At 41.6% G+C, this 23,525-nt stretch overlaps 1 protein-coding gene across 2 annotated transcripts in view; it reads left to right on the top strand.

Moving 5' to 3' along the window:
* znf385a (zinc finger protein 385A) overlaps nt 1-23,525 on the top strand; it is a 52,584-nt gene that overhangs the window by 3,699 nt on the left and 25,360 nt on the right. The window contains exons 1-2 of one of the 2 annotated variants that reach the window (XM_082517864.1): nt 3,002-3,344; nt 23,372-23,523. In XM_082517864.1, coding sequence (XP_082373990.1) covers nt 23,446-23,523 — 78 coding nt within the window. In that variant the 5' untranslated portion in view covers nt 3,002-3,344; nt 23,372-23,445. Of the gene's footprint in view, nt 1-3,001; nt 3,345-23,371; nt 23,524-23,525 lie in introns of those variants that run through there. The other variant, XM_082517862.1, reaches the window with a different exon arrangement.

The raw sequence follows: 23,525 nt of genomic DNA, 5'->3' as shown, positions 1-23,525 counted from the left end.
CCCAGTATTTTTCCTCTATGCTTCTTTGCATATCCAAGACATAAGGGGAATACTTGAGAGCTGCTGGAACTGCAGGAATTCTGCAACCCCATTTTCTACCTTTCTGCAAAGTGGACCTCTGGTTTCACCAGTTTGTGTTGTAGAATATCATGATGCCATTCAGCAGGAAGAGGTAAGACTATGGCATTGTGCTGTGTGATCTGTGTGATGAGTAGCTCAGTGTGCTTGACCCACTTCACCTTTATAGCTGCTCTGCATACCAAGGCACAGAATAAAAAAGACTTATTCCCATGACAGTAATTACAATATGCCACAAAGGTCAGGGCTGACCTGGCATGTAAGATAAATGTGGCACTCATTTGTAGGGGGACTGTATAATGTGTGTGCAAGGGATATTAGGTGGATATATGTGTGAGCAGGAGCAAGTAGCAGGCTTGCCACTTCTTTCTTTAAGTCTAGCTCACCCCTGGTTTGTGGAGATCCCTCTTCCATCAAAAAGCTGCTAGGTCTCATCCCCTCCCTGCCTGGCTTTTCTCTGTTGCTCCATTTGTTTATGCTGGAGTGACTGTGTGTCAGCAGGTTGTCAATACTGTCTGTAAGAGACTCTAATGAATAGGCCTGTTATTGGACTGGTGGGATGGAAACCCATTGTGTTTGTTTGTGTGTGCGTGTGTGTGTGTGCACGTGTGTGTGTGGCACACTGCGGAGCAGCAAAAGGTAAAGGTGTGTGATTTCCTGACTCCCATGTTTCCACTGGTCTCCCCGCAGTGCCCTGTATTAAAGGTTTTTTTTAGTGAAAATTAGAATGATCCTGGAGTAAACATAGTATTTTTTTGTGAGTTATAGTCATAAAGTAAAAAAGCAAACAGTGAAAATAAAACCGATTTGTGCCGTTTATGAAGCACCCACTAGGGCCCACGGCACCTGCCACCACCACCAAAAAAACCTGGCGCTTTGCTGCTGCGCTGTGAAGCACAGAAATGCACCTGTGCGTGATTATGGTGTCACATTAGTGCATTCACCAAGGCAAGCTGGCTGACTACTTACTGGGAATCCTGGGGCTACAAGACACCTGGGAGTTGAAGCCTGGAAAATGTTCTGTATGCTTCAACAGTCTGTCTGATCACAAAGTGGAAAGAGGCACAGATGATTCTTCACACTGCAGCTCTCTAGTGTTTTCAAAGAGACAGTGTTGCCTTTATCATGTAGAGGTGTAATATTTTTTGTCATCTATTTTCCTGATGTCTTTGCTTAATTGTGCTCTTTTTTTTCATGACAAAGCTTACTAATAACTTGATTGCCTTTTATTTTATGTTCATGAACTGTGACTTTCTTTTCTTTAGGGTTTCCTGTGTGCAACAAAAAATTGTTAATATGTTTATTTACATTCCCTATGCAAGGTGGCTTAACATTGCACAGGTGTTCTCTTTTGCCCATACTGGTATTGAATCACCTTGTGTCATACAGCTGCTTTGATGAAAGACTGGAGATCAAAAGCTTTGCTTCCTTTTTAACACTGCACTGCCACTGGTTAAATATTTAAGTAATCAGTGTTTTTACATTACATGAAAATGTAAAAAATCACATTTCAGCTCTCTCTTCAGTACTCTCTCTCTCACTATAAGGGTTAGTGAATCATAACTGAGTTCAGAACAACTCCTGTGAAAATGCTGAGCACTTACATGGCACTCTGTTATGCAATGGTTTATTTTATTCATCTCTAACATAATTTGAAATACTTGGACTATTAGGACAGTGCAGTGACATAAATCTATAATAAGACCATTTTTATATTCACTGCTTGTTGAATTTTTTGATTTAATTGCACACAAATTCTGCAAATTAAATTGAAGAGATTTGAGTATTCAGTGTATACTGTTATTATCTGATTCAGCAGTTTGTATGTCATATATGAAATCGTGAAATAATTCCTATACTCAAATGTTTATTTGATCTCTTATTCCTTTTGTTATCTCCTTACTGATCACACTCATGTATAGAAAGAATCAAGCATTTATGATGATGTAATGATCTGATAATTCACTTGCAGTTTTGTAAGGTTCAAACGGCAGCCAAGTGTAAAAAGGTTGAGCAAAGCTAACGTTTGGCTGCGAAAGATGTTGCATTAATCATGCCTGTTCTATTTCTGTGTGCTCAAACGAGAAGAGAGTAGAAGTGGAGGGGGAAGAGAACGAGGAAAGCAGATAGATAAAATGGAGTGAAAAGTGTCCTCATGAAAGAGAATTAGCTCTTTCCAGCTCTGGGGGGGAAGAGGAAATTCCTCTGAGTGCTGTTGAGATAGGGTTTCACACAAAGACAGAAGAGAAATCAATTGAGTTGCAGCAAGGTCATTTCATAGGAGCATGGCTAGCAAGGAGGAAGCTAAAGGGTAGAAGGAGGATCTCCATGAAGCACAGAATGAGAAGCGGGATTGAGTGAGTAGTGTAGGAGGACTGGGACCTAAGCGATAAAGAAGGAAATGAGAAAACAGTGAGATGAGGAACGCTGGATGTGGGGTGGAGTGACAATTCTTTGGTTACAGCTAGGCTAAAGGGTGAAATCCATGCTTCCTTCTGACAGCAAACATGGAGCACTTCTGTCTCTGTATCATCTGACTCATACCAAGAGGAAATATGAGCAGTATATCTAACATACTGCTGTCCTAAAGCTCTGGCTGAACTTCACTTATAACCACAAGGACATGTCCTCACTATGGTACCTCAGTCATCTAAACAAATCTCACTTTGCTCAACTACATACTGCTGGGCACACAGACTGAATGAATGCTACCAGCGTTTGGTTCCAAGAAGCCTTAAGCTAGCTTTTAATCCTTAATGTTACATGAACAGCTCAAAATAGCTTAAATCTCCACCCCTAACGCCTTCCCTCTGCCAACTAAATCTCTTCCAGCATGTTTAAATGTATGTATGATGCTTGATCATGAGTAGCAGAAAGGCTGGGTGACAAAAAGGCGTCAGTAGGTTGAGCTCCGACCTGCCCTCTGTGGAGTCTTGCCCATTGACAGCTAGTGTAGCTAGAGCTATCAGAAGGGTTTAGCGCAGTCTTGGATGAGTGCCGGGGAAGCCTCACTAGCAGGTAGTTATGGAAACCGCATGGCGTAGGTCTTAACACAGGCGTCTGGTATGCACACCTGTCTTTGAACAAGTTCTCCCCTGAACATGCGGCCCTACCCCTAAGTAGGAAAGCGGGAGGGATGATAAGGGACTCTGCCGGGACCTGCACCACAGCTCCCTGCCTTGGGGGTGCACAGGGAAGGTAAAGAGAGGTGTGGATTAGAAGGCTGTAAGGGACGCAGGGGTGAAGAGGTACCTGAGGTCATTCATGTGAGTCGTGTATCTCATTGAAAAAAACACCTTTTTGCATTTATGCATGTAAAGATTTTCCACTGGGCAGCTTTGCCTAATGCAGCAGCAGCAGCAGCAGACACTGTTGTGGGACGCACAGATGGAGGAATGGTTGCTTATATATTTAACATAACTTTCAGCTAACATGCAGTGGCAGTAAATGTAGTTCAAAAGAGAACTGATAAAATGTAACAAATGGAACCGAAGAGGAAGGATGGAAACAAACATTTCCATAAAATTAGCATAGTCAGGATTGGTGCACTTGTCCCAGTGAGACAGGAATTACCGCATGAACATAAGCGACTTCACATTACATTTGTCAAATCTGAATAATGGTGGTTAATGTTTGGGCTTGTAGTGGTTTTGCTTATTAACTGTAGCATGAGACGTTTGACAGCACAGCAAAGCAAAACATTTGCCAGCCCATACGCTATAAAAGTAACATTTCTGCCTCCAGCCTAAGTTTTCTCATTTTCACCTGCAACCGTTTGTGTAAATGCGAGGTTTTATTTACAGTAGCGAGAAGATGGCTTTTGTGTTCGTTCTAGGCCAATAATCACCAAGCAGCCACTGCCACAAATCTTCATTAGAAGATTAGCCTGCAGAGAGACAGCTTGTGTGTATTGTTTATTTATTTTGGGGAGTTTTGCTGTTATTAGGGCTGCTGCATACACCAACATCAGCCTTGGTTTCAGACTGCTGCCAGTTAGAATTTGTGAATATGAGCAAAATTCACCTGAGACTCGCAGTCTTCAAAACACATGCAAACCAACAGTCTGTCCTTGTGGTGTTTTATTTTTCAAATCCTTACCCTCCTCTGTCTGTCTGCATCTTTCCCATGCATATGCTCAAAACAATATATATATATATATATATATATATATATATATATATATAATGCTGTCAGCTTGCTCTCTTAAGGTGCATCAGCTGCCCAGTAGGTACTCATACTCAAGACAGAACAAATTAAGGTCACAGCAGGGAGAGGACAATGCCATGTGTGTCTGTGTGTGGGTATATATGTATATTTTTTATATATATATTTTTTTCCTTTTCTGACCTCCAAACAGTGGCATGACTCCAGAGAGTGGTGTTGTCAAATGGCTCCTGTCCCACTCAGAGGACACTGACCCTCACTGCACCATTTTGCAGGATAAAAGGTGCCATCCCCCACATTTGACTTCAAACTAGGAAACAGAGTGACGACTGAAGACCGTGGTATTAAATTTCCCTTTTGTGCCTGCGATTGTTGTTTCTCATCCTCAGCTTTTAGTTTCATTGTACCTCTACTAAGAAAACCTATTGTGTTTAATGTTTAAATTTAATAACACTTTCAAAGCGGTGCCAGTTTCAGCAGCACCTGCTAAAAACAGAAAAATAAAATCTTTTCTTGAAATTGCCTTTTTTTTCTTAATTCACACACCATACTAGATAAATAAAAAAGGTAAGAAAGAAGTAACAGAAGGACAAGCTGGAAACTGAAGCATCTTCTATCATCTGCAATCAGCAGTGTTGGGAAGGTTACTTTTAAAATGTATTCCACTACAGATTACAGATTACATGCCCCAAAATGTATTTTGTAACGTATTCTGTTACGTTACTCAATGAGGGTAATGTATTCTGAATACTTTGGATTATATAATCATGCTTTTTACAACTACATGAATGTACTATTGCTGTGTGAATTATTACTTTTACTGAAGGTTACTCGCCATACGCTCGTCAGGCACTCTTTTTGGCTGCAGTGGTTATTATTATATTTACATGCTTCCAGCTCCCGTTTCTGCTCGGTGACAAATCGTACTTTTCCACTCTCCTTTCCCCCCCTCCCTCGCTCACAGAGTTGCAGTCCATTCTCCCTGCAGCACGGACTACACTGCCCATGAGGCTACATGCTATGCCTGTAACACTCTGCCTATTGCCTTCATATTAAATCATTTTTGTGAATATTTTTTTTAAATATTGCTTCACATCATTATGGGCGGCGAGATTGAGACACGGGCATTAGAGCCTCCTAATGCGTGTTTTGTTTGGGGCGTGGAAACCAGAAATAGAGAGGGCATAGCTGAACATATGAAACAGGAAAATACCGCCGTGTAATCCATTTATTTCAGCAAAGTAACTGTATTCTGAATACCACCTTTTTAAACAGTAACTGTAACGGAATACAGTTACTCATATTTTGTATTTTAAATACGTAACGGCGGTACATGTATTCCATTAGTCCCCAACACTGACAATCAGTTTTATTCTCCTTCACTAAAAAAATTTGTCATATTGTCCATATATGTGTGGGTCCTAACTACCACATTGTGGACCTTGACCCGTAGCTGCTAACTGGCTTAGTTTAAGTGTTTTCACATCACACAGCTGAACGCTAAAATTATGACACTTTAACAACTAAGTTCCTCTCTAAAAATATTTTTAAAAACCCTTTTGATTCCACTGTTTTATCCTTTATCCACTGGCAGTTTTTCACCCGGCCCTAAGCATGAAATACTTGACCCATTTCACTAGAAACCAAAGATGACTATTGATTTTAATCCTTTTAGACCAGCCTTGTATTCTTCAGAGCGCTGAAACAGGGCTGGTCAAAGTAACTAATGACCTTAACAACAGCCAACTGTTCGCTGCTAATTTTCCTCAATTTTCGCCCAGTCTTCAGTCAGTCGGAATCATGCAGATTTATTGGACAGTCTTTTTTTTATTTATCATTTATCATTTGTTAATGATAAATGTTTTTTTCTTCACCTATGCCGCCCACGTGATATGTTCCAAAAGCCTCTATCCATAGCCATTTCCCCCCCTCTGTCTATATGCTTCCACTGGAGCATATTATTAGAAAGCACAGTATTGATTTTTCTTTTCTATTTATATTTGCTGCATCTTCTACTGTAGCTTCCATTTAAAATGACTATACAAAGCAACCAAAAACACCAAATCTGTCATCTTGTCTCTCTGATTACTGCCGTTCTGCACACTAGCTGGACTATTCAGCTTTATTGCTCCATTGTTCTTCTTCATGCTGATCTTCAAAAGGTCTTAGTTGCTTCTTTAAATTGTCACATCTAGAATATTGCAACTCATTATATTGGATTGTAAGATTTTGATTTTGTTTGTAAAGCTGCAGCTTTACAACCATGTGTGAATCCTGAACTCCTCAGCTAGGGGTTTTATTTCTATCCATACCTGTTTGCTTCTTTTCTTATTAATATTTTAAGTAGCTTCTATTCTTTTGTGTAATGGTGAGTTTAATGCAAAATCATTATTATTCCTACAGTATTTGTATATATAGTTGTATATTTATTTAATTCTTTCCCACCTCTGAATGGATGAATGTATGAAGTGATAGATTTCTTGTGGTTTTATTCTATTTATTTTGCTCCTTTCCATCCACCTACCAACTCTTGACATGAGGTTGCTTGGTTATCACACTGGCTGGTCCTGGTGGGTCCATAAGTTCCAGAGGCCTTGTCTCTGCCAACCAAAGCCTCAGACCTCTCCTCAAGGGCAGTATCGTATTCTGCCTGACTGTGCGTGCCTGTGTAATCCATAGCTGCAGGGAGAGTGACCTTCACAGCAGGCAGCCTCGCAGCAGGTTGCGTCGCATGGGCTCAGGAAAGAGGACAGGCTGGACAAAAAGGGTGCTGAGGGCAGGACACAGCAGTTCTTAGATAATTAGCCTTTCTTGTTACATTTTTCTACATGTTGGTTCTTCTTTTCCTAAAGGAGCAGATATATATTTTAGAACATTACATTTCTGTGGGACATGTTTCGGTGTTTCCTTTAAATACATTCCCTTTAATTGCTCTAAATTACAGTGAGTGCCACTTGCTTTCGGCCCTTTAAAAAAACTTTTGTATCATTCACTTTGTGCCGCAGATATTAGGTCCCATGGCTTTAAATGGTGGAATGCCCAATCTTGAACATTATGAGGAAATAGATTCATCACCACCTAGTCTGTCTTAAAACTTTCTGCAGTTTGCTGTCTCTAGGACAAAATGCTATTTATGATGTAAAATTTGCTGTCTGCGTCCAGTGCACACTCCTGAAGTAAAGGTGAAGCCACAGCCGGGAAAAAGTTATTGACAGTTATGGGAGGAGATGACGCAGCCAAATAAGTCTCTGCTCATGAATGATGCATGTCCTCACTGGCCCTGACGGAGAAAGAGAGTGAAGCTGGATGACAGCTGGGGTGCTGTGTGTGCATGGTGCAGAACAAGGTGAGACTCTTTACTGTACAGCCCAGCGCCCTCCCTTCCTGTCTGTTCCCTCTTTCCTTCCTTTAGTTTCTCTTATCCAACTACACACAAATATACACAAAATTGGGAGGCGGAGCTGTTACTCTCCACAGTCTTCGGTGTTCCTGTATAACCAAACACTGACCTTTACAATGCTCTGATTTCCTGCGTTCTCCTACCCTTTGCTCTGTCACTCTTAGAGACCCGCTCTCTTTTCTCTCCCTCTCACGGAGCCCCTCTTGTTCATCAGAAACAATCATTGTGTTTTTCATCTCACTGCCCTGCTCTGCCGCAGTCTGAGCCTCCAATAGCAGGATGGAGAGAGATGAGAGTAAAGGGGGTGGGTGTGGGAGGTATGCAGCATGCAGGGCACAAACGGGAAAGTCTACATAATGGTTTGTTGTCGTCATCACTCTAGCGTCACAGCTGTCTATCCTTTTAGCAGCAGCTAGAACACAAACGCGCAGTCTGCATCATCGGCGTGCCATGGAAACTCAGTATAAGAACAGAAACAGACATGATTTAAGAACTGTGGTCAAACCTTTAGAAACTACAATAGCAGCCTTCGATAGACACATGATTTTTGGTCAGAGCACGTTTGCATAAAATGGGGAATCAAATAGAACTGAAGAGAGTTGTGTCATCTGGTTCTCTTGGTCTCCTTCTTTAGATAAATGCACCTGCATACATATGTCAGCATTGACCTTAGGGGAATCTGAAAATCTCACGTGTCCTGTTTGCTATGTTTGAGATAGTTGAGAAAGGGTATAACTTGGAGGATAATTGCTGGTGACAAACTACCTCTTCAGACATGGCTACATTGACTTGGATAGAGTATTTGTCCAAGGGAACCTAACAGTGATAGATCTAAATACTTTACGAACGGACCCAGCGAGCATCTGAATAAAACATTGTGCACGGGAACCACATCACTGGGGAAAGCCATTAATTCTCAGATTAGTAGCAAGTGGCTAATGTAGTCCATCACTGTGTAAAGCCGCGTAGCCCTGCACCACCCAAACAAACACATCAATCTGACTAACAGTGTGTGTCAACATGCTCCTTGATTACCATGCTAAACCCAGAGCAACCCACAGGAGCCCAAAGGAGATCATTAAAATCTAACATGCACACTTGAATATAGCTTCAACTCAAAATTCATTTTTTACACACACACACACACACACACACACACACACACACACACACACACACACACACACACACACACACACTTTCTCTAATATTCGAAGTTTACAGGCCAGTGGTGTGCAACGCTCCTGTTGTGCGTTGCTATTGCACAGATTCCTCCGTACACAGAAACAAATGATGCATCTCAACAGTTGATATTCAGGCACAGATTTTATAGCACTTCAGCAGTAATGTCATGTAAATGTGTTGTGAGTGTCAGAGATTTCGTGTTGTGTTAGTGGAGCAGAGTATGCCTGGAGGGTGCAGCAGGATGAGGGTGTGCGAATGTGTGCGCACGATTGAGTGTCTCTGTAGAGTGCTTAGTCTTTAGGTGTTCTGTGTTTTAGGCTCGAGTTAAGATCATTTAGAAAATGTAAAGTTTTAGGATAATAAATAGCCGAAATGTTGGTTTCATATATAACAAGAAAAAGGGAGGCACGTATAGGTATTTGACCTGGTTCAAAATACTATTTAATATCAAACCACAGTGTTCCTGTGAAATAATGTTGCAACTTAGCTTTCCTACCTGATAAAAAAACACGTTCTGTCAAGAGCAATGTGTTTTTATTGGAGGAATGCAGACCCTGTCTGAGCTCTGTATTCCCTGTCTCCTAAAAAGTTTTCATATAACTAAAGAAACTAAAGTTCTCAATTAACTTGGAAGAAACACTATTTTTATCTAGACCTACATTTGTAATCAACACATCTTTTCCATTTATGGTCTTGTTTTCCTGCAGCTGCTGCTGCTCCTTTTTTATACGACTAAACATACGTCAAATGGAGCTGCATTCTTGTCTCACATAACTCAGAAAATGGAGGAAAAGCTTCAAATGTGAGTAGCTTTATAAATAGCTCCATTTTATTATCTTTTACTAAGCTAACCCAACTAGTTTCCGTGCCTAAGTCTAACCGAAGAGTGTGTGAAAATAAAACTTGAAAGTATTTATGAGGACCCAAAAGGATTGGTGAAATAGATTATTGTTATCTATAGTAAATATACCAGAATCGCAATGGGATGTGATGAGGAAAGCAATGTTGCAATGTTGTGCACTTTTGTGTTGTGCATCCTCCTTTGCTTGTGAGACATCTTTCATTGTCACCTCGCTTCCTTAGGATTGGAAATATGCTGCCACTGCACATGGTAATCTCACACATACACACACATGCACACTCGCTCACCATGGTACCATTGGGCTGTCTTCCAACGTTAATACACAGGGCTGACGATGTTGTGGGACTGCGTGCACGTCACACTGTCACAGCATAGCAAAGGAATAGAGAGCGAGGGAGAAATGGAAGGAGGAGGATTAATTTTGGATGCATGGCATGTGGAGTTAAGATAACCATCTTTTTCTGCGGCTCTTCTCCACCACATGGTTTGTTCAATTACCATTTACTGCAGAGACAGAGAAGGGCAGATAGAAAGAGAGGGAGAGAGGGGAACAGTGAAAGGGAATAGCGGGAGCCATGGAGGAGGTGGAGGGGAGGCGCTCAGTGATGGAGGGGATGAGGAAGTAGACGTGAAAGAGTTGGAGAGAAGGGAGTGAGTGTAAAAATAGAGGAAGACAATAAAACCATTCTGTAAAGGGGTAAGGAGAGAGCATAGGACACGGAGAGGGACGTGTGGTGCGCACAAACGCGTCAGAGTGTCACGTCCTTACCTGACACGACAGCGACAAACATAACATTTCTGGTTTGATTGTGTAACAGCTTCGTAAAAGCAGGGCTTCTGTTACGAAACGCTGCCACTGTTTTTGCTTTGATAAGTGTCAAAAGCTGCGAGTGTAGCTTAAAAAAAATTACTTATTCAAACAGACTATTCCCACTTCTCTGCATGGGGTACCAACTGTACCAAATTGAGATATTCTGAGATGGAGCTCGATCCACCAGCCCCTCTCATCTCCCCCTTCTTTCCAGCATCCCCACTTTTAAATCCTAATCCCTCCCTCCTTATGTTTCTTCAACCCTCCCCCCCACAACTATTTTCTCCCTCTCTGTCTCTCTTTCTCTCTGTGTCTCTGGCTTTCTCTGGGTCCAGTATATGGAGCAATTACAGAGATGATATCCACTGTCAGTCAGCGGCTCACAGATGAAGCTGGGCCTCTTTAACATGCTAATGGAACGCCAGATTCAATCAGGGCTTTGTGTGGCAGAGGGGAGGGCAGTGCCGCTCATTAAAAAATAAATCATAATAACAAAGAGGCCCGGGCAGCACAGGCAAGCAGCACCTACACTGCAGCATCGGACTTGGTTTTCCTCTCTGCTTTCTCAGAGCCCTCTCCTTGACTACTGTCCCTCTCTTTATGAGATTATGTCAAATCAGCACTTTGTCCTATCAGGCTTTGTTAATCTTTCCCCCGCTCTTGTCACTGTCGGATATGTAAATTTTGGAAAATTTTACAGAGAGAAGCTGACATCTCTTCCTCCCGTTTCCAGTCTTTGTGATAAGATGAGCAAAACTGGAGCTTCTCCATATGGAAAAGAAATTGAAAGAAGAAGAAAGTAGTTTATTATTTATATGTATTTTATCTCTGAATATCTCTTTGGCTATATACCACAGTTAGCTCAGGAATGTGGCTCCTTTTGTCATTTTGCACATACAACATTAACTTTGGTTTCTTTTTTAGTTAAACCTTTTGGATGAGTTGGACTCCCATTTGCCTTCAGAACTGCCTAAATTCTTTGTGGCTTAGATTCAACAAAGTGCTGGAAACATTTCCCAGAGATTTTGGTCCATATCGACATGAAAGCATCACACAGTTACTGCAGAGTTGTAGACTGCACATCCATGATTTAAATTATCCACACACATTTTAAAGGCGCTCGAAATCCAATGACTGTGGAGGCCATTTGTGTGCAGCCAACTCATTGTCATGTCTGCAAAATCAGTTTGAGATGATTTAAGCTTTGTGACATGATGTGTTATCCTGCTGGAAGCAGCTGTCAGAAGACGGGTACACTGTGATCATAAAGGAATAGACACGGTCAGCAACAATACTTAGGTAAGCTGTGGCATTTAAATGATGCTCAGTTGGCTGACGGGCTCAAATGGTTAACATTTCATCTAATGTTCTGTTTTAACTTTAGTGAGCCTGTGCAGACTGTGCCTAAATGGACAGTTAGTGTCATGTGATTTCCTGATTAGAGTAAATATATGCATCAATGAGCAGTTGAACAGGTGTACCTAATGATGTGGTTAGTGAATGTATTGATAAGCATGAGCTTAAAATAAATAACTTGAAAAAAGAAGGAGGGGCCACATGTATAAGTCATACCGGACATGCAAGCCTTACATGAAACATAAGCATTTACTGTTAGACAGCATGATAAATGCTTTTTATTTCTATTTCTTTTGCATATTGATAAAGACCTTTATTTATTGACCTTTTTGGATAGCTCTCTCCTGAAAAGCAAAAAGGTGAACTTTTCTGCTTGATAAATTGATGTGTATGTTGGCAAAAATATAATTCTACCAAACTGAAGGTAAAACCTCTTAAGCGCCTCACAAAGGCAAAGAGGATATTGTACAACTGATGAGCAAATTGATTCAGATACATACGCCTTGCCAGGTTACCCTTTAATCTTATGGCTCTCCAATTGGAAGCCAGTGTTGCTCATCTCCAGGTGTCCCTGCTACCCTGTTGTAGATTATGATTGAACACAGCTACAGTAAGGTGTCGTCACATGTCAGCGTGAATGTTTGCTTCACAAGTCTTTTGCTTCACAGGGACGAAGCTCTGATGTAATTCAGCTGTCACATTTAACAAGCATATTGCACCACATTCAGTGTCTGATATCCTCATTACTCTCATTACCATACTGCTTTGGATTGCTTCTCAAAAGCCAAGCACTCCTTTTATCCATAATGCGCTTTGTTTAAGATCTCTCCATGGAGGTGTGATTCATGGATGCTCAGTTCCTCTTTATTCATCATGCATCAACACTAAAAGAAGAGAGGCAAGTTTGTGTGTGTGCCTTTTGTGCTTCACATTTCTATAGACCAAAGATTTATTATAGCTAAGATCAACCTGAGCTCACTGAATAATGCATCACCTGCTATCATGGAAAAATATGCTGAATATGTCTCAGCTGAGCTTAAAGGTGTGGAAGTGGGTATGAGAAGTGTAAAGCTCGCTCTCGACTTAGCTCGTAAGTACGAGACAACCAAAGGAAAGCATTCCTCTCAGCTTTGACAAACGAGCTGGGGTCTGGTTCACAGAGGTTTCCCTTTTTCATAAAGTGAGCACTGCCATGGGAATTAGCATCCATGCGGGGTGTTTTTGTGCGGCCAAATTTATATTAAAAATCTCTTCAAGAACTTTTTCAGCTCAGCTTTTTGAATTTCAGAATTTCAATTTTATGCCTAAAATTGCTTTGTGGCTTGCCTTCCATATCTGACTGTAGTTGTGGGGTGATGAGTTCTGATTTAAACAAAATTGTCATTTCTCGACCTCAATGACAAATGACATTACAGCAGAGACCCCAGAGCACTTAAAGAGATTGAGCCGTGGTAGGATTGCTCAGAACTGGACAGAGAGCCGCGTGTTAGAGGACATGCTCGTTAGTTATCACATTCATAGAAATGACACTGCAGGCCTGAAATGAAAGCAGCGCTTGTCAACCTCATAAAGTATCCTCCCCCTCTCTATTAGGCTGATAGCATATTGCCCTCCATCCTCCTTGGGGAATGGAAGTCGTTGAAATAGAGTGGCAAACACAAGCAGGGGCACATTATGGTTGCTGCTCCTCAAACACTGCGGCTATATAGTGTTGAACTCCCAGCCTCCTCCTTCCTCCAAGCCATCATGCCTCCTTCCTTTCTCTTCCTTTGGGGTGGGGGTCTAATCTCAGAGAGAATCTCGTGCTTTTGTCGATCTCCTCCGAAGTGTATTTGGGTTGATCCACCTGTTTATTGTTGAGTGATAGAATTCCATACCTGAGGGCACTAGTCTCTGAGCGGTGCATGGGAATGAAGTCACAGGCTATTGTTCCACCTGGGTGTGTGACTTGAGCCCTGAACAAGGGAAGAAAGGGAGGAGATGGGGTGGGGGTTGGGTGGGGGCTGGGTGCCATGGAATAAATGGGAAAATGGGAGCAAGGAGGAAAACAACAAACAGCCAAAGACAGGTGGAGAGAAGGGAGATAGAGGAGGTTCATGCTCCAGTGTGCTTCCTTCCCAGAAGAACGCCATCTTGTCATCCTGCCTTCTGTCCCTCCTCTCCCCTTTCTGCATAGGTGTAAGCGGCTGTTAAAACAGTAAATTAGTCTTTTTCAAGAGACACAACAAAGCAATGCCCCCCTCTCCCCCTCATCATCCAGCATTCCAACAGTCCATCCATCACTGACTCAGACTCTGCCTGCAGCTAGTGATACTCAGATGCATCTCTTCTGGACAGCAACTGTGATCATCTTACTAGCCTGACTTTTGGCAAGGGAGGAGCATTCATTACAAAAGAAAACTATATGAAAAAGATAGAAACCTGAGAAAGAATGAGAACAGACAGCAGAGAACTTGAAGGGAAGCATGGAGGAATATAGAATCTCAGAATGTTCTCTTAGCTTTTATAAAAGTGTTGAACCTGTTAAGGTTTGATCTAATTGCTCACATTCATGTCACAGTTGTCAGTTACAACTGACCAAATACAAAATGCAACTGTACAGTATTTTTCTTTGTCTAATATCTTTTGATGATCAAACATGACTCTGAAAGGATTGTCACCAGCTTCAAACGATGGCAGCTTATAACATCAGTATAAATTCACAACAGCTGCAGTGTATAATGGAGGGTTCTCAAATAGTGAAAACCCCTTAGAAGCTTCATATAGTCCATATAAAACAGCATCTTTGTAAAGCTAATGTTCACGTATACAGGCAGAAATTATTTAAGACTGACATTTGGTGGCTTTTTATGAGAGATCCAGCAACATAAAATATTTTTGGCTTATTTGTAGAAGCCTAAGTTCTACAAAAAAGACTGAAATTAGTGGAAGCAAACTGCTGTGCTTTGCATTTGCCATTAAAGGTGCTTAAGCATTTAGAGTTTAGTTTAACTGCCCTTATTTGCATCAACACAGGTGATTTTATACTTTTATACAAACTTCCCAATCATTACTCACAATTAAGTGATGATACTTTCATTTTAAGTGAGGCTGCAAAATATTGCACCAAGCATGTATTGTATGTTTTTGTGCCCTTGTTGAACTGGGCCTATGGCTTAAAGTTAGAAAATAAATTCAAACTGATTCCCTGACGAGGGCAGCCACACAGAGTGTGTGTTTGCACATAGAGTGTTTGTGTGTTTGCTTTATGCTCCCATTTTGACCCTGTGTGCCTTGTCTCTAGCTTCTGCCTGTGTTGAATTGCACAGCAGTGTTCGCTCTGTGTTCTCATCATCCCTGGCTGTCCCCTCCCATTAACCCTGACAGCTATTCGTCTGTCATTATTGACCTCAAAACAGCACAAACCCTCACTGTCATCGCAGACACTCGCATACACACACACATAGACAGACATGCACAGACTACACACTTGCTATGCCTTGCCCTGAAAAATCATTTTACGCTTGTGCTATAGTTCAAGTTAAATTACATAGCCCTTTTGACTGTTGAGATAAATATCACACTGGAATGCAATGAGTCTCAGGCCAATTCAGACTTATTTTCATTAAATCAGTTCCTCCTCCTGCCCTGAATGGTTTGGTGCAGGTTGTAACATGAGAACCAGCAAGTGGCTACCCCACCAAAGTGTTTCATTTTAAGTGCCATCATTGATTTAAGGTGGAACCACACAAAAACTGTATATTAATCATGTCAAGTAACAGAGAAACATCATTTTATTGGACCACCTTTACTGGGAAATTTTTTGGGAGATTTGACTTTCTAAAGCTGATGAAAGCCCTAAAATATATACACTTAAAGTCCGTGTAGATAGATAGACCATCCCACTTGATATTTGTTCACGCATGTCTATATCAGTGTGTGAGTGCCTCTATCTACACATACCCTGCAAATAAACAAAACCCAGTAGCCTCCAAAAGTTCAGTTTCCAGCAGGAGATTTATCTGAAGCTGGCACCTGTCCTCCTCATTGCCCAGAGGGAACAGAGACATAAGAACTTATATATAAGATCAAACAAGGGTGTGCATCTGCTTCTGTGGATCAAGCACGTGCACTGGCCCTTGTACGCATTCTGGGCAATTCTGGACACTGGGTAACACTGAGTTGTAGATTGGTAGCTAGAGGTAGGTAGGGATCTCAGATGCAGGCTGTCTTCACCTCATTCCATGCCATTATTTTTGCATTATACCTCCTCCCCTAGTGCCCATCTTTCTTCTCTCCATGACTCTTGGAATCCCCAGTCAGCTCCTCTGCGTCTAACGAAGAGACAGACTAGCAATTAAATCCTCCCAGCCTTGATTCAGCTACTTAGAAGAGATCAACGTGGGATCTTTTGGGGGGCTTTTTAAGGCCTGCCACTGTCATATTATCTCAATAGGGTGTCATTACCGTCCCATCCAGGCTATCATTAAGCACAATATTCCCCTCTGGGAGAGCCGGAAGGTTTACCTAGCTGTATATCAAGTATGTCTAGTGCATGTGGGATTTTTTTTTCTGAGGAGAAAATATGTGCCCGATTTTATTTGTAATATTTTAAAGGAAAGCTTGGCTTTCAATAGATCTTGAGTTCAGTTCCCTGATCAGATTGGAAAAGACAAGGCTTTCTGTGTGCATTTGTGTGCTCAGGATGTGGATGATGATTTCCTGTTTGTTTGTACAGTGACCTAAAACTGCATGTAAAGCATGGATCACTCAGTGGAAGCTAGTTTAACTTTGTTTGACCTTCAAGTTGCTGGCATTTTTTTTTTATTTGAGCCACTCAAAATAAAACCATGCATGCTGCAGCATGTACTTTTCTTGTACTTTGCAGTGCAATTACAGTAAAAATGTGAAACAGCTCTTCTCCAAATTGGTAGGTTTGGTTAAAAAAATCTAACAGACCTACAATTAGCAGAGAAAATTTAAGCTTCTGCCACCAATGCAGAAAAATGTACACAAATATGCTTGAGTGACTGTTTGTGTGTGTGTGTGTGTGTGTGTGTGTGTGTGTGTGTGTGTGTGTGTGTGTGTGCGTGCTCATAACTCTCTTTCCAGTGTATTTTGTATTCAAGACTGAGGCATGTCCTAACTGATACCTAACATTAAAGACTTGGAGAGCAACCACTGTATCCCTTTTGCAGAAACTAATGACTCAAATTGTTTTTTTACGACCTAACAGGGAACACATCTCTCTTGTCAAAGACAAACACACACAAACATACCTTACATGCAACGTGAACACAAACAGAGAAACCTACTCTTATTTGTGGCAGTGAAACAAGTTTCAGCTTCCCCCGCTTTCCCCCTGCATAATCCTCTTATTAAAGCGTAGCATAACACCAGCAGTTCCAGGCAGCAAATCAAACAGATCTTAATCTCCGTCCACCTATCTTGTGTGAATGTATTAACCTTCACAGGAAGCTAGAAATTAGCAGAGGCTTGATGTGACTTTGAAATATTCCGATGCACTCAGCAGCACACTCTGGTGGTTGCTTGCTATCAAAACTGCTTGTGTTTTCCAAGATTTTGCATTGTGACATGCGGACCCCTATACGAGCCTTGCTGCATTCGGTGCAGTGTCCAATGAACCACATTGCTACCTGTCATTCACACTGTGCGAATCCATAATTCATTCCTAGCGCCAGCTGTGGCAGCTATCTGAAGGACGGATTCTGCTGGCACAGCTGTCTGTGAAGAGAGCATCGACAGGTAGACAGAACAGGATACAGTCTGTAGCAAGTCTCTTGGGGCTAATGAACTGTACAGTGCTGCAAAGATTTTGAGGTGACAGTTGACATATCAGGACAAACCTGTGTTACAGGTTGCAGAAACATTGCCTGTTTGTGTGTGTATGTGGACATAAAGGTTTCCTTCTCTATGAAGGACACCGCTTTAAACTCATGGACACAGGTGACTCAAGGGGAATTATGCCCTTCATGAACCAAACAGGACATTCTTGTGTAAAAGTGGGTGTTAGACAAAAACTACATTCAGTCTTTTAGAAAACTGTATGTGCGCATGTACTTGTTTCTTTGATGTGCATTGGTTTGTCTCCTGTGTGTGTATGAATCAGCCATCTGTAGAGTGCGAGTGACTTTTTTTTTCTTTGCATTTGTTCAGGGCTTTTGGCCAAGCCTGTGATCCTGTTGATTGCGCTTATGGTCAAGTGAAAGCCAGCCACAGTGTCCTGTTGGGACTGAAACTGGAACAGGAATGGATAAGGGTCAAAATTTCATTCTTTCTCCCCTTCTTATACCCCGTGCCCACTCTCTATCATGCTCCCTCCATGGCCTGTAATGAATTGGCTATTCTTCCAGACCTGGGCTCAGCTGTGTACAGCACAAAATTCACACTGAGCTGATCATAAGGCAAACAAGGAAGGAATAAGAGTAAGAAATTTAGAAAACAAATGGAGACAGATGAGCAGCTGCTGGTTGCACGCTTTAGCCCGTATGGGATATGGAATTGTAAACTAGCCTTGATCCCACATTAGCTTCACAAATAGTTAAATAATAATAAGATTGTTATTAAGGTCACTACACTCTCCTCTTTACTGGTTGTGAAGACAGTTGTCCATCTGCAGTAAATAAATCTGCTGTGAATTTGTCCATTTTCAGGCAGAAATCATCTTCTGATTCAGTCAGACTGGACTGACGAGCATTTATGGTCTGTGGTAAACTCAGAATCAGAATGTTTTATTAATCCCTGATGAAATTTTGTGGCCACAGTTGCTCCAAGACAATAAGAACAGTTACTGACCAAACTTAATCGAATAATACAGTATATTACAAGGTTACAAAATATAATAAAATAGCTCAATTATAAATATCCCAGTATATAGCACAAATTAAATATATATGGTTGAAGCCGAGTTGCCCCTCTTATCAAACTTTTGGAGCTCTGGTCTCTTGTATTCATGTCGCTGAATCAGAGTTCTTTAGTCTGAGAGCTTAATGCGCTACATGCATACGATAGGTAAATAAAATCACAGTTCATTACTGAATTTACTTTTTCACATAAAATGTTGAAATCCCAAATTATTTTTCGTAGTTGTCATGGCATGACATTGATTTCAGGCAGCTGCTATGCATCCAGACTTACCAACACATCTGTTGGTTATATTCCTGCATCAAACATATCTGCGGCACTGATTATAATCAGTGCCGCAGATATGTTTGATCTTATATATAAGTTCTTATGTCTCTGTTCCCTCTGGGCAATGAGGAGGACAGGTGCCAGCTTCAGATCCCCGCAGAAGGGCAAGTTGGCATCCTCACTGTTTCCACCTCCTTCTCCCTGCCCCCACTGCCAACAACCCTGGCACATCTGTGGCCGTCCAGCATGGCTGGTGCCAACTACCCTGTGCCCATTGTTCTCCCCTGAATGCATCCAACGCCCATGGGAAAGAAGGCTGAACACAGCGTGGCGCAATCTACACGGCCTGTTAGATAATCTCAAGACATGAAAAGATTCTCTTAGCCTAGATTCTAGAAACAGCTCTTTGTCTAGCAGAACGGGGGAAGGAAAACACACGATGGTGTTTTCTCCAAAGATTCTTACCAAATCAGCTCTATTTCTTTTCTCTTTTTTTCACATGCGTTGGAGTAAACAAAGCTTTGTATGAGCTTAGTATCACATTTTATGTTCGCATTTTACTTTTATTATATGTAAAACGCTGGTTATCGTATGAAAATCATCACCCTTAAGCATGTTTTCCTTTTTGATTCACCGATTGCTCGAACTGATTTTGAAATAGCTTCTGTTCTTTTCACTATCTTTACATTAGTGTACGGTATCATCATTTTGGGTGGGGGAGGCAGGATCAGGAAATACAAAAGAAAGGCAGTAACCACATTAATTTGCTCTGATCAACCATCAGTTATGTGTACTTGTATTTTCAGTTTTGCCTCCACTTGTTCAACCCCAAACAGAAACAGCTTTAGGGATTAAATGTGTCACATGGTGAAGCAGGAATGAGGGTCATTTATTAGTGCGTATGCATAAACAGACTGGTATTTACATAGCACCTTTCTGCTCTAACTGAGCACTCAAAGCATTTTTTTTTTGCTACAAGCCACATTGACCCATTCATACAAACATTCATCTAATGCTTTTTTCTATGCATTTAAGCATTTCTCTAACTAGCATGCATAAACTCACATCTGATGTATGAATGGGGGGCAGTTCAATATCTTGCCCAAGAACACTGACATTCAGCTACAGGAGGAGTCGGCGTTACCTGCTGTTGTATTTATACAGTGTAAGCATGGGTTTGTGGCCATTTTTAGTATTGGCACATATAACTACTTGGAGTGGTGCTTATTTTCGTGCTGTCTCTTGCCCTCAGTACTGTTCATAACCTAGACCTAACTCGACATTCTAATCAAGGTACAAAACTCGTGATGGTCCTCACAACAAGTGAATAATAAAGGCTCATATGAAGACAAACTCTTCAAAAAAGCCTGCAAATCCAAGCCTTCTGGCAGCGTCCCACAGGCTGTTTATGAGCTCTGATTATGGCCCCTGTTAGCCTGGTAGGATTCCTGGCATGTCAGAGGGTTTAACAACATCCAAATCACTGTCTGAGTTCTCTCAGCTCTTCCAGGCAGCCCTGTCTGTCAATTTCTACCACACATACACTCACACAGAACAGGCTCCAACAGCCACAAGGGAGTACTGAGGAAGGGAATATCAGACTACAGTGAGCAAAGATCCTGTTTTGTCATCACTTACTTTTGCATGCTGTAATTAGTTTTACTAATAACAGTACACATAACAGTTCTTTGATGAACTGTGAAGGCCTTTTGCGATTTAAAGTAAATTGATTTGTTTTTCTTTTAGTCATTTAAAGGGTAGAAAACGCTGTAAAATGCCAGTCACAGACAGCCAAGTTGCTTACTCTGTTTGTCCTCCTGTCTACAACAAAAAAAAATTATATATGTGTAGTATTTGCATAGAAGCCATTAGAGGAGACTTCTTGTTATTACTCATTTACAATTTATTGTTTTATCAGCTCTGACTTCATTGAAGTCTGGTCCGTAAAAGCCAAGTGGGAGCACTTAAACACATGCACTTGTTTACACACTGCACATAAAATGCCCATATGTTTGCGAAAATGCATTTGTGCACTTGCCATACTCCTGCACCATATAACAATTTGTTCAGTTAACATTGTAAGGAGATCCCCAGAGAGAGATTAAATTAATGGGATAAATATATGGTGCAGCCACATTTATGCACGCTGACAAAACACACATATGTCTTGGGCTCAAGGGCCAACTGCTCTTCTTGCTCATGTCTGGTCCACAGCTCCATTCACTTCCTCGGATTTCAGCTCCTTGTGCTGCTGCAGAGACGCGTTTTGCCCTCCACTCAGCCAATCTCTCTGTAAGCCTGCCAGACACTGCCTGACCCGCTGCCAGTAACGGTCTCAGTGTTCAAGGACAGACTCGCTGGGGAGCTGCAAACATTACTGCTGTGCAATTTCAGCTAACAGAGTCTCACTCCATACAAGCAAAACACACATTCACACATGAACTTGTACAAAGATGCTAAAGGAGACGATGTATTGAGACACGGCACGACGCCATGATAAATGCAGTGAAGAATCATTGTATTAGTGATGCAGCCCTGATAGGGGACAAACTGGCTTCATCAGTTACTTCTAATCCTCTTTCATCAGAAGAAGCTACATTCACGAGGAGTTTAGATTAAAGGGTGAACTCTGCATGTTTGCAAGTGTACATATTTAATTAGGAAAACTAAAAAACCTGTCAGTTTTTTTAAACCTAATGTAAAATGAAAGAGTTTAAGATTGCTGAGTCAGACTGCACCAGCTGGAAAACCAGCAGGCAAGAAGCCTCAAACTTGTTTCACATGTTGTAAGAATAATTGTGTGGTTTTGTGCTTTCATACACGTGTTTGCATGTGTATATGTTTGGTTTGTTTAGACTAGAAAATTTAAATGCTTAACTAGAGGTAATGATGCAGTCCTCTGCACCTCGAGGCCTACAGATGCGTAGCAGAAGGCAGCTGAGACAGCACTTTCACTCCAGCCCGACAAAGTCAATCCCCCCCGCTCTCTCTTTCTTATCCCTTTCTCTCCCACTCACTCTAATCCAAACTTCGGCGACTCCATCTGGTAACATAGTCTTCAAAGCAGCAGTCATAATATTTTCTCTGTTTACATTCAGTTGACATAAAGCTTGATGAAATCGCAGAGGTGTCAAATAATGCCCAAATTAGCATGTGGAAGTGTGGAGGAAGGTAGAAAAGCACTGCTGTGGAAACCACGGTGAGGGATGGCAAGTAACAGAGCAAAAAAAGTAGCTTAGAGCAATCCCGAAAAGGAGAGCGGCAGAGCTTTAAGTCTCGGAGGAATTTGAAAGCCATAGAAATCCAGTTGCGGATATTAAGAGGCTTAATCTAAGAGCTTGCTGAGGCTGAGTTTTGCTGTTTGGGCCCCATCACTATCATCCTTGACAGAGGTTAGAGAGGAGACGAGAGGGAATAAGGAGGAAAAGGAAGAGAAGCCAGATGGGAGCAATGGGGAGAATAGGAAACTGCGTATCATTAAGGCAGCCTCACATGTTTCTTATAGGCGAATAAAATATTGCGTGTGTGTGTGTGCGCGCGTGTGCATGTGTATCTCTCTGTGTGCAAGGGTACCCTTGCAGTAGTTTTCTTAAGTGACTGCGTTTTTCGATTTCTTTAGAAATCCAGCCAAATGAAGTATGTGGTACTTCTTCTTTCATTCATACTATAATTAGACTCAACTAAGTGATCCAGCTGTAGTGCACAACACAGGATGACATAAAGCAGCGCTGCCTGAGATGGAACTCATTATCATCTAGCTGCAGATGTCTCCCAGGAGAGGAGAGAAGAAGAGAGCACACTGGCAGACAGGTGGATAAGAGGAATCCCCTCTGCCTCTGTGGCATCCTTTTCTTCCTTATGGCATTCCTGTTTCGGGGATGTGAATCATTCAGTCCACAAAACCCTCAACATCATTCCATATGTATTAAAGCAATGTCACACTTTGTAGATTCAGTCTTGCCAACACGTCTGGAAAACCAGAAGATCTGTGCAGCAATCAATGAAAAGCCCTTAACTGACCAAATGCATCTTTTTTCCTCACTGTGTAGAAACTGTATGCTTCTATGGGGCGTCACATAGCTTTGTTCTGTCCACAGAGAGATAATTGCTTTTGCAGTGAAATTATACATTATTGTGCATTTTGGAATTCACCTGCACCTTCCAGGAAGCAACTGTACACAGCCTGTTATAAAAAGCACATGTTTTTGTTGTTTTTTCCCTTCCTCTCTCTGTCTCTTGCTTTAATTTGTATTCTTTATATCACCTAAAGACACTGTTTAAATTCTCTGTCACACATTTGAGTAAACACACCCCGGAGCCTGGGCTCATGAATGCTGGAAAATACCGTGCATACTTATGTATCTCTGTCTCTTTCTGTGTTTAGGAGGCATCAATCGAGCTGGGGCAGCAGTGCCGACATTCTTACGGACCCCCACAGTGATCCAACCCCACTTGGACATGAAGCCCTTCCTGCAGTTCCCAGTGGAGACCCCCCCTCCTCCACACAGCATGAGCCTCTTCCACAACTTCAATACGGT

Source organism: Aulonocara stuartgranti, assembly GCF_965226115.1.
Source record: "Aulonocara stuartgranti genome assembly, chromosome: 20".
Classification (NCBI taxonomy): domain Eukaryota; kingdom Metazoa; phylum Chordata; class Actinopteri; order Cichliformes; family Cichlidae; genus Aulonocara; species Aulonocara stuartgranti.
This window is presented reverse-complemented; position numbering and strand designations above follow the sequence as displayed.